This window comes from Phyllostomus discolor, chromosome 5 (genome assembly GCF_004126475.2).
Source record: "Phyllostomus discolor isolate MPI-MPIP mPhyDis1 chromosome 5, mPhyDis1.pri.v3, whole genome shotgun sequence".
Lineage (NCBI taxonomy): Eukaryota > Metazoa > Chordata > Mammalia > Chiroptera > Phyllostomidae > Phyllostomus > Phyllostomus discolor.
In genome coordinates, this window is record NC_040907.2 from 175117134 (window position 1) to 175133959 (window position 16826).

At 47.6% G+C, this 16826-nt stretch overlaps 2 protein-coding genes across 2 annotated transcripts; both read right to left on the minus strand.

Moving 5' to 3' along the window:
* Positions 1–4729: 4729 nt before the first annotated feature.
* On the minus strand, positions 4730–6888 carry LOC114497006 (histone-lysine N-methyltransferase PRDM9-like). The gene is made up of 3 exons (XM_036027541.1): positions 6812–6888; positions 5488–6619; positions 4730–4822 (listed from the first exon to the last, which is right to left on the minus strand). Exons 1-3 carry the CDS (start codon positions 6886–6888, stop codon positions 4730–4732), a joined length of 1302 nt encoding a protein of 433 aa, XP_035883434.1.
* Positions 6889–6908: 20 nt separating this feature from the next.
* LOC114497005 (probable histone-lysine N-methyltransferase PRDM7) lies at positions 6909–15899 on the minus strand (the record flags this gene model as incomplete). The annotated part of the gene is given in 9 exon segments (XM_036027542.1): positions 6909–7217; positions 9203–9251; positions 9253–9396; positions 10534–10601; positions 11039–11310; positions 11510–11611; positions 12227–12383; positions 14363–14412; positions 15479–15899. Coding segments are annotated over 9 exon segments (1572 nt in total), but the record flags the coding sequence as incomplete, so codon positions are not given.
* Positions 15900–16826: the final 927 nt, after the last annotated feature.

Here is a 16826-nt window from a genome sequence, read left to right on the forward strand (position 1 = left end):
CTGGGTCTCAAAACAATACAGTGAACCAGAAGGAAGATAGAATCAACCAAGCAGGAAAGCATGATGAAATAAGAATTCAAAAAATCGAGGAAAAACTTAAGAGCATCCAGGACACCTTTAAACGTTCCAACATCCGAATTATAGGGGTACCAGAATGGGAAGGAGAAATGCAACAGATTGAGCACGTATTTGAACAAATAATAAAGGAGAACTTCCCCATTCTGGCAAAGGGAACAGTCTTCCAAGAAATCCAAGAAGCTCAGAGAGCTCCAAAGAAGTTGGACCCAAGAAGAAACACACCAAGGCACATCATCATTACATTAGCCAAGGTAAAAACGAAGGAGAGAATCCTAGAAGCAGCAAGAGATAAGGGGACAATCACCTACAAAGGAGTTCCCATCAGACTGTCAGCTGATTTCTCAAAAGAGACCTTACAGGCAAGAAGGAGCTGGAAAGAAATATTCCAAGTCATGAAAGACAAGGACCTACATCCCAGATTGCTCTATCCAGCAAAGCTCTCATTTAGAATGGAAAGGCAGATAAAGTGCTTTTCACATAAGGTCAAGTTAAAGGAGTTCATCATCACCAAGCCCTTATTTTATGAAATGCTAAAGGGACTTATCTAAGAAAAGAAGATAAAGAAAAGACATATATAGTAAAAGGACAGCAAACTCACAATTATTAACAACCACGCGTAAAGCAAAACCAAAAGAAACTAAGTAAACAACTAGAACAGGAACAGAACCACAGAAATGGAGGGCACGTGGAGGGCTAGCAGCAGGAGGGTGGGAGGAGGAGAGAGGGGGAAAAGGTATAGAGAATAAGTAGCATAGAATGTAGGTTGAAAATACATAGGGGGAGGGCAAGAATAGTACGGGAAATGTAGAAGCTAAAGAACTCATAAGTATGACACATGGACATGACTAAAGGGGGGGAATGTGGGTGGGAGAGGGGGTACAGGGTGGAGGGGAGAGAAGGGGGGAAATGGGACAACTGTAATAGCATAGTCAATAAAATACATTAAAAAATACATTATTGCTGCGGGTTCTCACACAAAAAAGTGCATTTCATAACTTTCAAATGTAAGGACTTTCCAGTTACCTTCTGTTACTGAATTCTAGATTAACTGCAATGAGAGGAAGAAACGTTACTTTATATAATTTCAGTCCTTTGAAGTTTGTTCTAACTTGCATCATAGTACCAGTGTGCTTCTCTGCTACCATCTGGTGTTCAATTTGGGAATAACGCAGTGCAGGTCCGCAGGAAAAGTTGTGAGCAAAGTGGGATCACCTAGGAATGTGGAATCCGATGTTATTTAGATGTGCGTTTCATCACTTTTAAAACTAAGGACTTTTTAGAAACCTTTTGTTACTGATTTCTATATTAAGTGCAGTAAGTGCCAACAATATGCTTTACATAATTTCAATTTTTTGAAGTTTGTTGAAACTTGCTTTATAGTACAATGTGATCACTGAAAAAATGTTCCCAGTGCTCCTCTCTTCTGCCATCTGGTGTTCACATTGGGAAAACACTTTGGTGCAGACCAGAAGGAAACGTTGGGTACGGTCAATCATCCCTAAATGTTGAATCCAACTTTGCTGCTCATGTTAAGTTTATTTATTTATTTATTTATTTTTAGGATTCTATTTATTTATTTTCAGAGAGAAGGGATGGGAGGGGAAGGAGAAAGAGAGGAAGAGAAACATCAATGTGTTGATGTGTGTAAGAGATATATCACTCCGTTGCCTGTCACACGCCCCAAACTGAGAATCTGGCCCACAACCCAGCCGTGTGCCCTGACCGCGAATCCAGCCGTGACCATTCGGTTCACAAGCTGGTGCTCACTGCACTGATCCACACCAGCGAAGGCTCATGTGAAGTCTTTTATATCTCTACAGGGTTTTGGTTTTTTTGTTTTGTTTTGTTTTGTTTTTGAAATGAGTTTGCAGGTTTGATCCGTGGTCAAGGCACATGGAATTGGAGACCTTTTGCTTGGCAGGCAGACACCCAGCCCAATGAGCCACAGTTGCTTGAGTCTTGACTGGTGTGGCTCAGTGGGTTGGGTGTCTGCCTGCCAAGCAAAAGGTCTCCAATTCCATTCCCAGTCACAGCACATGCCTGGGTTTGAGACAGAGATAGTCAGGAGAAAACTCCAGAGGTGCTCCAGAGCTGAGATAAAGGGCATTGATACAGCACAGAAACCCTGTTCTAAGACCTGTTGTTCCAGCTTTCTGGAAAAGTGCTGAATCATGGTGAATCTTGAATGCAACTGTGCAGAAGATGCTACATGACCCCTCATCATCTTCATTATAATAGCATTATAATAAATCAGCATTGTGGGAACACCTTCCCTGGTGGTCAGTCAAGGAAGATCATGGGAGACCACATGCACAATAGCTTTAAAGTAATATAAGTAATCACCCAGCTCCCTGCATAAGGTGGTCTGAGACCATGTGAACTATGTGAGCAAGGCTGAAACAGAAGGGCCTGTTTATGACTTAGCTTTGAGGGCCACACACCATTTTTGCAACACAGATCAGCTTGGTTGTGTGAAGGAGGAAGTGTACAAGGGCAGGGGTGATAGCATGTGGACTTGGGGGACACCTTGGAGGCTGGCAGCTACACTAGGAATGTGGTTTGCTGCTGGAGGGGAGGGAGAGGGCACAGACCTCTCTTTATTCATCTTGGATCGTGAAACCACCTGGGAGAGCTCCAGTGTCTGTCCTGGTGGGGTGATTGTGACCATTACCTGGTAGTCTGTGGGTTCCCCTCCCCACTGTATTTCAGTGCCAGCCCCTCTTCCAGCATTACACCAGGACTCTGCCCCTCTCCCATGGCCCATGCTGGAAAGTCCCATAACACTGAGTTTATGGTGTTCTCTCTGGGCTGTGCTGGTGGGGGGAGAAACAGGGAAGGGAAATGAAACCCAAGAAAGACACACACCTTTCTTTTAAAAAGCATAAAAGAACATAATAGTGGATATTTATTATTGAAATCCACATAGCTTATGCAGACACTCTTCTTCACAAGTCTGGCACTAGGAGGACAGAAAGGTCATCATTCCAGGTCATGGGGGTGGGTGTCCCCCTTTGGTGAACCCACCCCAGCAGGAAGAGGGTGGGTCATGCTTAGGTCTCCCTCATGCAGGAGAGGGTATGATGGAGTCCTCACTAATTGTTCACCATCTCTGTGTATTGAACTCAGCTGTGGTTCTAAGAAAAGTGTGACCTCTGGGAGCTGTTAGCACCCTTCCTTATGCTTATGCAGATGCAGGTGTTTACCCTGTTCTTACCTTGAGTCTCGCTGGACTCCCACCATTGGGATCATGGGAATTCTGTGCTCCTGGGCCATTGTGGACAATATCTGGGAAGGGGTGGCCAGGAATGACCAACATCGTGCATCTCCATTATCCCATTAGACTTCACAAACAAAAGTTTAAGGATACAGTAAGTAATAATTTTGAGATGGTATCAGTGGTGTATTAAGCCCTGTGGGACCCAGGAACAAGGAAAGTGCATTACAGAAACAGCTGTGTTGTGGGCTTCATGAATGCCATATGCAGATTGGGTGCACCTGTCACAGGAGAAACTCGGTTCTTCTTGCCAGCTCGGAAAAGGATTACAGATCAGCAAGTGTGTTAGCGTGCAAGCAGGGTTTATTAGTGATACATTCTCATGGAAGAGGATGGGTCTTGCTGAGATGGGAGCAAAAGGCAAGAGCACCAGGTCCTTTGCCCTGAGGACTTACATACCGGTAGTTGCTGGGGTGGGGAAGTTACATATTGATTGGTGGGTAAAAGTGGTGTCAGCTTCCACGGGGAATGTGACTACCCAAACGCAGGTATGTGTGGGAGTTGTTAGCCTGAATCCTTATCTCACTTCAGACCCCATTTGGCCATCTTGGAAAATAGATCCATGACAGATTTCATGTTTAGGCAGTTACCCAGAGTTATCTATGGGCTCTTTCTGTAAGCACTAGGGACCATCTCATAAAACAGACAGTGGCCAGAGGAAAGCTATTAGCCAAATTTGTTTTATGGGTCCTTTCCTTGAGTGCTGTGGATCCCCTCCCATCTTCTAGGCCTTGGGACAAATACAGTTTGAAAGCCTTTCTTTGCCAGATACTGGAAATGATACCTAGAATTTGTACATGTTAGCATGGGGCTTCTTGGGACCTGGGAACATCTGGCAATAGGATGGAGCCAGGCTCAGGACTGCTGAGTTAGTGGGTGAGCCATGTCTTCCTCGTCCTCCCTGCCTTGGCTCACCATCTATCCTACCTAACACAGCAGTGCAGGCAGGTGCTGTTCTCAGCAAGGGGTGCGCGAGGGCCTTGTTTCACAGGTTATTCTCAGTATCACCCGCCTGTGTTGAGGAGGCTCTCAGGGTGTGCAGATCAGTGGGAGGGTGGTGACCTGGAGGGAAGTACATGCCCCACCTCAGGCCTCCTTCTCAGGGCAGCTGAGTCTATGTGGGGAAAGCAGTGGGGTCTGTTCAAACTCTGAATTTGGCTACAGCTCCATACCCTGTCCTTATCTTCCGTTGCCCAGAAATAAATGCCTGGAAGACATGGGCACTGAAGGCTGTTCAGCAGGACTTGTGATCTCAGCGATCCTCTTGCCAGATTCTGTCTGTGTTGACTGAACTTTGAATGTCAGAGAGAAAGGCTGGAGTTCCCATTTCCAGTGTACAGACTAGGAAGCAGGCAGAGAGAAGTTGAGAATCTTGCCTTAGGTCACACAGCTGGAGAAGACCGAGTTCAGACTCACACCCACTATGGACTGATGTGGAATCTGTATGCTGTGCACCAGGAAATGCTGACCCTGAAGGGGCAGCAAGGAATGAGGAAGACTAGGTGCACAGACATGTGCCAAGCTCATGTCTGTGCTCAAGCATACACCCCTCCCTGCAGTTCACCTCTGAGGTTCTAGAGGTTGTAGGAAACTAGAAGAGCCAAGAGAAGCCAAGGGAGGAGGGTAGGGAGCTGATTAGGATAAAAAGGCCCCTTTCCCAGGAGTCTGGGGAATTCCCTTCCCTGGTGAGTCTGTCTCAAATCCCTCTCTCTGGCAGTAAACAAAGCAGACTGACTCCAGATTTACATTTGCAGGAGTTCAATTCCTGTGGCTGAGAGTATGAGTTTTTGTGGCTCTTCAGGAAACCTCTGCTTTCAGTGATGGGGAGAATGAGATTGGTGCTCCCATTCCCATATCACTGTTGTCTATCTCATCTCTTGTCATGAAACTGGAGGGTTTGTTTAACCAGTTATTTCTGTACTAATTATACTCTTGGGGAGTGTAAGCCCCTGTAGACTTCCTATGGCTGTTGATATGCAACTTAATGCTAATGACTCACTACTCTACCTGCAAACATAGGGCTTCTCCCCAGAGTGTATCCTCTGGTGTCTGAGGCGAGTTGACTTCTGTGTAAAGCCTTGCCCACACTCCCTGCAAACATAGGGCTTCTCCCCGGAGTGTGTCCTCTGGTGTGCGATGAGAGTTGACTTCTGTGTAAAGCTTTGCCCACACTCCCTGCAAACATAGGGCTTCTCCCCAGTGTGTATCCTCTCATGTGTGATGAGACCTGACTTCCATGTAAAGCCTTGCCCACATTCCCTGCAAACATAGGGCTTCTCCCCAGAGTGTGTCGTCTGGTGTATGATGAGATGTGACTTCTGTGTAAAGCCTCGCCCACACTCTCTGCAAACATAGGGCATCTCTCCCGAGTGTATCCTCTGGTGTGTGATGAGACGTGACTTGTCTGTAAAGCCTCTCCCGCACTCCCTGCAAACATAGGGCTTCTCCCCAGAGTGTGTCCTCTGGTGTTTGACGAGATCTGACCTGCATGTAAAGCCTTTTCCACACTCCTTGCAAACATAGGGCTTCTCCCCTGAGTGTGTCCTCTGGTGTACAATGAGAGTTGACTGCTGTGTAAAGCCTCGCCCACACTCTCGGCAAACATAGGGCTTCTCCCCAGAGTGTGTCCTCTGGTGTCTGAGGAGACTTGACTTCCGTGTAAAGCCTTGTTCACACTCCCTGCAAACATAGGGCTTCTCCCCTGAGTGTATACTGTGGTGTGTGATGAGGTGTGACTTCTGTGTAAAGCATCGCCCACACTCCCTGCAAACATAGGGCTTCTCTCCCGAGTGTGTCCTCTGGTGTTTGACGAGACCTGACTTCCGGGTAAAGCCTCGCCCACAGTCCTTGCAAACACAGGGCTTCTCCCCTGAGTGTATCCTCTTGTGTGTGATGAGACTTGACTTGTCTGTAAAGCCTTGCCCACACACCCTGCAAACATAGGGCTTCCCCCCTGAGTGTATTCTTTCGTGTGTGATGAGATGTGACTTGTCTGTAAAGCCTCGCCTGCACTCCCTGCAAACATAGGGCTTCTCCCCTGAGTGTATCCTGTGGTGTGTGATGAGGTGTGACTTCTGTGTAAAGCCTCGCCCACACTCCCTGCAAACATAGGGCTTCTCCCCTGAGTGTGTCCTCTGGTGTCTGAGGAGACTTGACTTCCATGTAAAGCCTCGCCCACACACCCTGCAAACATAGGGCTTCTCCCCAGAGTGTGTCCTCTGGTGTTTGACGAGATCTGACTTCCGTGTAAAGCCTCGCCCACACTCCCTGCAAACATAGGGCTTCTCCCCTGAGTGTGTCCTCTGGTGTCTGAGGAGACTTGACTTCCATGTAAAGCCTCGCCCACACTCCCTACAAACATAGGTCTTCTCCCCTGAGTATGTCTGGTGTGTGATGAGCTGTGACCCATCATTGAAGCCTTGCCAACACCCTCCGTGCTCTCTTGTTACAATTCTTGACATTCCTGCTTTCACAAATAACTTGCCTGTGTCCTCTGGACTCTCTTTCTGGCCTCTGCGGGGCTCTTCCTCCATCATTCTCTCATGCTCACTAGAGCTCATTTGTTCTTTGGAAGGTTGGAAAAAGGGTCTTGAGATTCTCCTCTGATTGATCCTTTTAAGCAAAGGTTTGGATCTTTCTTTGACCTCTTGACCTTCAGCTTTATCATTCCAGCTGTGTGTACGAGTACGTTGCTGCTGCTGATTCTGATCCTCTGGACAGGGCTCCTCTGCTTGGAGGTGTTTTCTTGCAGATGTTCCTGGGAGAATCTGAGAGGGATGATTGAGTTTCACGTGTTGGCTGAGGAATTTCTGACTGGAGAAGGCCAGAGAGCAGGAGGGACATGGGTGCACCTCTGGCTTTGGTTCTGCTGAAAGAGAAAGGTTTGGTCAGGGCAGATGTTGACAAGAATGCCTGGGCCCCATGATTCATTCTTACTGTGGTGACAGTGCAAGCTCCCTCTCTCACAAAGTGTCCACTCACCATCTGTTTTCCTTCTTATTTTTATGCAGTGCATCTTCTTCAGAAATCCAGAAAGCCCACATCAAGGGTCTTTTCTAATATTGTCCATACTATGGACTTTCAAGAAGCATCAGAGGCCATCTTACTCCCTGTGTGGATGGAACTGCAGTGACCTTTCCCTTTCATAGGTATTTTCTAAGTCATGTTAAAGAGGAAAACCATAGGCCCCAACTAGGAACTGCCTCTCTGTTTTCCAAAACAGTAAAATAAAATGTCCTTCCTGCCCTTGCTCGTGTGGCTCAGTGGATTGAGTGCCGGCCTGCAAGGCAAGGAGTTGCAGGTTCAATTCGCAGTAAGGACACATGGCTGGTCCCCAGTAGGGAGCATGTGAGAGGCAACCACACATGGATGTCTCCCTCTCTTTCTCCCTCTTCCCTTCTAAAAATAAATAAAACCTTTTAAAAAATGTCCTTCCTCAAGCCTCACACCAAATATTTATGCTTCATTTCATTCAGTGTTAGCCCATTTCAAATACACTGAGAAATCCTGTTTCAAAATACTTCTCCAACCACACTTCTCATACACCTGACTCCTGTTCCTCTCTGGTCAATCCACCATGCTCTCTCATTTGCAGATGAAGTAATTTCTGAGGGGATTCCCCAGTGGAGTTTATTTTCTAAAAACTAGCAAAGCATAATCAGAACAGAGAACACACTTTCACTCATGAAAGTCCCCAGTGTCTCAACTCGGGTCATCAGCACTGCATTTCCAGGCTGCTGAGCATCTATCTGATCTCCATTCTTATGCTCAATGCTGAGACGAGACCCGAGTGACCCTCAGCCAGTTCATTGCCCCACCTCTTCTCTTCCCTGCACTAGCTGCTCCCTCTGCCTGGGATCCTTTGCCTGCAGGTATTTTTGTAAATGTTATCTCCTGAGGCACCCTTTCCACCTGCCACACTGAACCTCCCCCTCACACTGATCCCTAGGCACTTCTCCTGGGCCTGGGTTTCCCTCCTGCATCCATCAGTTCAAGAGCAGTGATTCTGATCCTCGTGGTAATCTGTATTTCTAGGTCTGAGGACCCTGTGCCCACAGAGTAGGATCTCACATGACAATTCACTGAAGTGATGAACGAATGTGCCCTGCCTGAATGGTGCGGCTCAGTAGGTTGGGTGTTGTCCCAGAACTGAAAGGTTACAAGTTTGATTCCCAGTCAGGGCACATGCCAGGGTTGTGGGCCAGTTGGGGGTGTGCCATAGACAAATGATTAATGTTTCCCTTGTAAACTGATTTTTTTTCTCCCTCCTTTATACTCTTTTCTTTTCAGAAAAGGGGGGAGGGAGGGTGAGGGAGAGAAACATCAATGTGTGGTTGCCTGTCACCTGCCCCCTACTGGAGATCTGGTCCAAAACCCAGGCATGTGCTGCAACTGGGAATAAAACTGGTGACCCTTTGGTTTGCAGGCTGGCACTCAATCCACTGAGCCACACCAGCCAGGGAAAAATCTTTAAAAAATAATGAATGCTTATAAGAAATGTTTTATCTAGAAGTATGGAGGAAAATGAAGAAGAAACAGCTATTAAAGTGTAAGAAAAAATGCCTTCATGAGAGAGCTGATTAGTGCTTGAAAACTTTTCTTTTTTGCCTCTTAGCCTTTCAACACTATATGTGGTTGTATATTTTGTGTATGAAATATTTTTAAAATAAAAAAATATAAAAGTTTTGCCTAAGAGCCAAAGGCATATGAATGGATTGTGAACTTCTGAAGCATCTGATTAAAAACTTCACTGACTTTAGAGAGGATTTTACTCTACTTAAGAACTGGATCATGAACATTTCTATGGAGAATTACCTCTTTCTTTCTGTTTTGAAGAACAGTGGTGCCCACCTCTCCCGGCCACGAGCTCTCTCTTCCACTTGCTGCCCCACTTGCTGCTCAGCTCCTGGCCATACTCATCCCCGAACCAGACCAGCAGCTCACAGCCCGACCTAATGACCCGGCAGGTTCGGTAGAAAATCTGCCCGTGGTATTGAAAGGCCACCAGGTTCTGCTCTTCATCATCCCGGGCACAGTTCACATACCTGGGATTGAGGCAGAGGAAGGGAAAGAAAACCTCAGTGATGAGTTCCCAGTACCTGTTACATCCATGTCCAGCTCCTCACTGATTCTTAAGGCCTCAGGCTCTGGTGTTGGCCACTGCCAGTAGGCTCCTGGGGAATCTTTATTCACTGTCTGAGCATCTGTCAGAATGTCATGTGAACTCCTGTCTCCAAGACCTGTTTGCAGTGCTAATCTTGCCTAACACCATTTTCTAAAACCCACCCTGGGGGGTTTAGACTTAACCCCCACCCTGATTGGCCATAATATCCAGTGATCTGTGGCTTTTCCAAACTCTAAATCAAGTTGTCTCACACCACAGAACCTGGTGCTTGATCTAGGGCTCTGCTTCTAAATCAGCTCACTAATTATCCAGTTCTCAGCCCACATCTATCTTCTCTTGACAGGCATTTCTCCAACCCCCCTCCACTTTATTTACGGTACCGTTCACTTGTCTGCCCAAGGTGACCATAGAAAATTGGAGGTCTTTTTGACCTTGTTAAAACAAAGCAGAACAATAGTAGTTGATTCACATTCTGTTATCCCTGATAAAAGAGAGCCCCTCTCAGGAAAGGGGCCCATGACCATTCCTCTGCAGGCCTCAGAGCCCAGCTCTAGTTAGAAGTTAGGCCAGGATGGTTTGCTGCCCTCACAGGTTTAGGCCATCGTTGGTTTGTGCTATCTTGACACTGTGCACTTCTTGGAAATTATAGTTAAATGTTTGTAAAAGCAATTGTTTTATGTCTGTCTGTGAGAAGTCTTCCATAAGGACATGGTTGTGTGATCTGTTTAAGTAATGTATTCCTTCATTTAAATTGGGATATAATAAGTGCTTAATTAATGTTCATTTGATAAATTAAACTGTAATCCAGCATCGCTGGTGAATCTAGGCTCTTCAAGTCCTTTCCAGCGCCCAAGTGTGTCTAGCAGAGAGGTTTTTATTTTGAGGACATATGCTATACTTTTTTCTAAATGTCCCCTGAAATGAAAGAATAGTGTATGGAGAAAAAGAGGAACAAAGGATTAAGGGAGAGCACTGAGGGAGGCATGATGAGAGGGAAAGATATATGGGCTTGGGGGGATGAGTGTCCCTCTGGCACTCAGAGACCTGTTGACCTCACCTCATCCAGTTGGCCCAGGATCTGTCCTTCCCATCCACATACTCATAGCAGTTTCTCCCTTTGGCGATCTGCATTTCAGAAAAGAAGTTAAAGACCTTTTATTTTTTTGGTGGGGAGGTAATAGTGAGAAGAATAATTTTACTCTACTGTCATTAAAGCTCTTCCAGCGTGCATGGGGATTCAACTGCCAGTTGTGACCACATGATATTTTTCTTACTCATCATCTACACATCCGAGTCTACCTGTTCAATCAGAGCAGGAGCCTCACAAGGGAGGAGCCACTCTTTTGTGTCTGCACCACTTTACTCCTGCTTACCGTTTAAGCTCCTGCCTACTGTTCTGGATCACCTTAAACAGGAACTCTGTGTTCATATAAAGTCCAGTCAGTACACAGAACTAACCATATTGTCCCCTCCATGTCTAGCACATAAGAGGTGAGGTCCCTGTAGGCCTCAGAAGGAATGTGGGAAGCCAGAGAACAGTGGAAGAGGTAAATAGTTCTCACCAGCCAGGAGTATCTGCTCTTGGCTGCGACTTCATCTTCTGTGATGTGTCCTTCATAAGGGCCAAAGTGCAGACCCATTGGCAAGTCAGCTGCCTCATTCCACACTCCAAGCCCAGCCTCAGGGATGCCCGATGGCCCAATTCTCAACCCAGGGGGCAGAGTGAGGGCTGAGCGGTGGGGATGCCCCTTGTCCACTGCAGTGTCCTTTACAAATGGAGGGGGCCCATGCACGGTACAGCTGTTGATGAAGAAGTTCTGACAGTTCTCACAATCTGGAGGCAAGAGCAATAGGAGTTAGGGCAGGTATAATGCATGTTCCTGGACACAAAGAGCTTCAGAGGGAGTCCAGCACTGACATCATTGAGACTCAATCCTGTACTCCAGGTCGCTAGAGGAAGGGAATGATTTGGGGACCAAAGGACTAGATGAAATTATTGCATCATAACATGTTCCTTAGTGAGGGTCACTTACAAAGGTAGTCATCATCCTGGGGCTTGTTGACCTCTTGGTACACACAGTCCTTTCTTTCTCGTAGGCTGCACATCTTGACATCCATCTCCTTTCTCCTGAGTTCTGAGTTGAAGAAAGACAGGTGAGCAAGGTTGGTGGGGTCTGGAGTGTTAGTTCCCATTTTGTCATATAGCACACAATCTCCTCCTATCAAATTATTACATGTTCTTTTGCATAGTCTGGTATTTTACTCCATTAACTATTGGTTCAGAAGAGTAAGACTCCACACTAACTAGAGATGACTGATTCAATTTTAGTTTCTAGATCTTCCTATTACCAGGTTTACTTGCCACCCTTTAATCATTCATAACATATTTATTGAGTGCACTTTGTATGTTAGGCATTGATAAAGGCCTGGGCACACAACACCAATAGTGTGGTTGCTAATATCACAGATGGATTTATTGGACAACTTGCATGTGTCAATTGTTTTAAATTTAATGTAATGTTTTCAAACAATATATGAGCAATGTTTCCCTATCTTCTCTTTACATATTAGCATTCAGGAGCTCAGAGAATTTATAGGATTTGCCCAAAGGTCCAATGCTAACTTCAGCCTCAGCTTAGCTCAGCTTAAGTCCAGACCCATCCAAAGTCTGCCCAACATACCTAGGTCATACTTATCAGCCCTTCTATAGGACTTAGAGGAACTAAAGTTTCCAAATTATTTTCTCTTACCCAATTTTTGTCTAGTGTGCTTTTCAAAGGCAAATGTTTCTCCAGAAGGGGACACTGGTTTCTGGGCATGCTCTGAGTCACTTGCAGTCATCAAATGTGCTGTTCCTGACAATTCCTTCAAACTATATTCATTGCTTAATGGCACCTTGGATGTTGCCTTCAATGTAAGAGTCACATATTACAAGATAACATGTATTTAATTTTTTAAGGCTTATTATATTATCTTACATGCATGTCTTTAATACTTCAATCCTTGCAAATACCTAGGAAGTATGAATATTAGAGGGGATAGGGCCAATGTGGGTAATGAATCCAAGATTAGAAATCATGCCTATGGCCCTTTTCTTTCAACTGTCTCTATAATATTGAGAGTGAGGGATATGGGGAAGAGAATAAAGAAATAGATGGTAGAAACATATCTAGACAAATAAAATGGTGATAAAGTTTGCAATACCTTGGAAAGAATTTTTGTACTTAGATTAGCTGGTTCCCACCAATTGTTTGAATAAGGCTGTACCAGTAGGTAGTTGTCTTTAGTGTCCCGATATATAACATGTCAATTTTTAATGTTATAGTGAACATGCAATTAAATAATGTTCAACAAAGTGTCCTGTGAATTATGTAATACAGCATGAATGTTCTGCTATCAATGTACCCCTCAGCTCTCTCCATATTTCAGTCTCACAGAAATTGCCTTCAGCATTTGTCGATCATCTTCTAGTTTAACTTGTAACTATGAAATCATTCATTCAGCAAATATTCAGGGCCCCTCATGGGCTCTGATCTGGGCCTGTGACCTCTGAGAAGACTCAGGTATGGACCAGGCTCTCAAAGAGCTCACAACACAGAGGGAGGCAGGCTGAACAAGTGATTCTAAACAGGATGAGAGTGGCCTCATTAGAGCTCAGACAAAGAAGCTGTTACTTCACCCTATAAGAAAGGGCATTTGGAATGAGTTCCAGACAGATGAGCTTCTGTTGAGGAGTGTGTAATCTATATGAAGCCCTTAAGTCATTTATTATTTGTTGTTTCTCAATCATCAAACCTGAGGCTCCTCATGGGTGGGAGATGCTCTTTGATTAGAGTGGGAGGCTCTGATCCTGGACATTTTACATTCTTCTTCACCTGGGGCCATCCGCTGTACCAACTGCCTGCACACTGTACGCTTTCCTTAGTCAGAGGGTCTAGTGCATCTCTCACTTCAGCACAGCAGAGAACTTCGGTTGAAACCGTCAGTCAGATGAATGATATAATGACATGTGTAAGACAATGTAAACTTTAGAAAACTATGAAAGTTTTATTTTTTAATTTAAAGATTTTATTTTTTTGAGAGAGGGGAAGGCAGGGAGAAAGAGGGAGAGAAACATCGATGTGAGAAATGTTTCAGTGATCAGTCACTTCTCACAAATACCCGCACTGGGAACCTGGCCCACAACCGAGGCATGCGCTCTGACCAGGAACCAAACGGGTGATCTTCTGCTTTGCAGGATGACACCCAACCAATTCACACTGGCCAGGGAAAAACTGAAAGTTTTAATGAGTTTGTAAGTGGTTTAGAGAAGAAATTATGGATTAGACTGCACAACCACTGATACTGTGATCTTAGACATATAGTCAAACATTTCTATATCTCTGAAAGCTCACTTTCCTCATTGTAAATGGTGACAGTTACAGTACCTTCCTCATCAGGTGGTTGTATGTATGAGTGAGTTAATTCACATAGAATTCTTAAAGTCTGAAACATTGTGAGAATGAAACAAATGGTAGTTACTATTGTTGCTGTAGTTGTTAACCATTAAGATGATGATGAGCCCTGGCTGCTGTGGCTCAGTGGATTGAGCGCTGGCCTGCAGACGGAAAGGTCACCAGTTCCATTCACGGTCAGGACACATGCCTGGGTTGTGTGAGGGGCAACCTATTCATGTTTCTCTCCCTTTCTTTCTCCCTCTATTCCTCTGTCTCGAAAAAATCGATAGATAAAATCTTAAAAAAAGATGATAATGTTGGACAGTGTGTAGAAGAGACCAGGAAAGGAAGGAGGCAGTTCCTAGGATACTTTCTGCATTTCCCTGTTCTTACCTGCGTTCCTATGCATGAGGAAAATTTTGTTGTCAACAGAATTTGGAAAATACTCACCTTCTGGTGTTTACTCTGCTTCCTTCTGAAGGCCACCCAAGAAGGTGTGACTGAAAGATGATGAGAAATCAGTGTTTTGGTTGGTAAATGTTTCCAAAACCTGGAGATTCTTATTAGGGACACAATTCTGAATGAGAGTAGTCCAACAACAATCCCAGGATGATTGGAAAATGTTTTCTGATGTTCATTAAGGCCTAGGCTTCTATTTGGGCCATCCACTAATTTCATTAGAATGATAAAAAAACAGACAAAGTGTCATCTACGCTTCACCTTATGTTCATAAAGCATCTGTTGCATTTATTAAAGAATAAATTGCCTCTCCTGACAAAAATGTAATGGAAGTAACTGCACAGAAACTCCACGTCTTCAACATAACCCTTTCTCCGTCCTGTTTTCTTCATTCACACTGGCCTTGTACGGGCTGAGGGCACCTCGACCACCCGGCCTCCTTTCTCTGGTATCCTCTCTGGTTGGGGTATTTCTCTGGTATACCGGCCACCCACGCCCTTCCTTAGTCATTAGACTCTGGTCAGCACCCACAGTGTGCTGACCCCAGAAACAGAATTCTGGTCAAGTTGAAGATCACATCTTGACTTCAGCTGTGTGTCAACCCCAGATCCATGAAAGTGGATGGACCCCACACTCCAAACACTCATGATACTGGACAGAACATGGGGCCGACATCAGGAAAACAGACGTGATCAATCCCTCCGGACCCTGGCCCGACCCTGGCCCTCCCCCAGCTCCCATCACCACCATACCAATACTGTTTCCTGTCTGTCTCCATGCGGGCCATCATGCAGCCAGGTGTGGGGACCCTCCTTACCGGCCAGACCCGCCTCCCTCTCTTGCGATGACGACTCTTCTGAATTAGTTATTTCTCGCTCACTTTATGTTCTTACACATTTACTGCTGACTAATGTGTCTATAAATATACATGATTACGTTGCCCACGTGAAAGCTGACGGGAACAGCCCCTCACTGCACGATACACTGTTGTGCATCTTGCTTGTTCGCTGCACCAGCAAACCTGTTCCCTGGTTACGTCCTGAGATGCCGCCTGACCCAAACCAGGTCCGAGTCGGGAGGGCAGCGCTGGCTCCTCCCGCCGCTCACCTTGCTGCCTCGGAGCCCGTTCTTCATCCGAGTCCTCACGGTCCCTCTCCTGGAGCTCGGTGGCGGGTCTGCAGCGGTGACACAGGAAAGCTGGTCGTGGGCCCTGAGACCCGGAAAGAGACAAGACCTCTGTCCTGGAGCAGAGAGCGTGGGGGAGGGACAGGCGCCAGGAAGCCCGTGCGACTGGCTCCGGTGGGACGGGAGAGTCTGCAGTGAGTTGCAGTGAGCGCTGCACCGTTGTCAGCGCCAGCCCCGCTCTGACGCGAAGGAGCAAACTCCCTGCGACCCCTGTCCGGGCGGGAGGAAGCTGCGGGCGGATGGAGCCGCCGGAGCCGGGGCCAGCCCAGCGCCTGCCGGGTCTCCAGGCCCCTGGGCCCAGCGCCTGCGCTACCTGGGCTGCTGAGCGCTTCCGAGTTCCTCTTCACGTCCCGGTACCGGCCTTTCTCCCCGTGGGCAGGGCGTCCAGAGAAGGGGGACCGAGGGGCTGGAGGGGCCGCCTGGGGGGGCGCCCTTGTTCCCGCCCCTCCCCCCCGCGAGCCTCCTCAGGGCGGGCCCCGGGGCCGCAGCCCGTGCGTCTGAGGGGTCCGGTCAGCCGGGTGGGCCCGGGCGGCGCAGGAAACGCGCTTCTCCCGGGGAAGGGCCCGCAGGCGCCCCCGGGGTCCGGAGAAGCCCGCGCGAGGCGCAGGCGCAGTGTCCGGCAGGCAGACCGCCGTCTCTCGGGCTGAGAGGCCCGGGGTCCCTCAGGACTCGACCTGCGTCTTCCGGGCGGAGGACACTCCGCGTCCCGGGGGGAGAGGGTCAGACCGCCGCGGCTGAGGGGGGTTGGGGCGTCTCACGAGGGGCTTCGGGGTCCCCTCCACTGAGTCGGTTTCCAGGACGACGGCATTCGGGGTCTCTGCGTTTGGGGAGATTTGGTCTTTCTGGGCGGGGAAGCTGCAGGAAGGGCGCCCCGAGCCGAGGGGAACTGGGGTCCCAGGCTGTTTGGGGGTCTGATCGTTGGGGGTCAGGAGACGTGGGGTCCTCCGGGTTAGCGGGCGCGGCCCCTCGGGATGAGCGCATCTGGGGTCTCTCTGGCTGGACTTGGAAGGTCTCGGGCTGAGGGTTCCCCAGGGCCGGGCTCCCCGCTTACTGGTCCGTCTCCCGGAGCCCCTGCAGCGCCGCCCACCTCGGCCAAGCGCCCTCTCGGAGTTCCCGGGCTTCCGGCCCTGGGGAGGAGGTTCCACCCTGGATAGCCGCGTGGGCACAATCCGCCAATCAGAGCTGCGATCCCAGGGCCCTGCCCGCCAATGGGCGGTCAGAAGAAGCTGAAAGGGCGGGGCAGAGGGGCAGAGCCCCCTGGGTTCGGCAC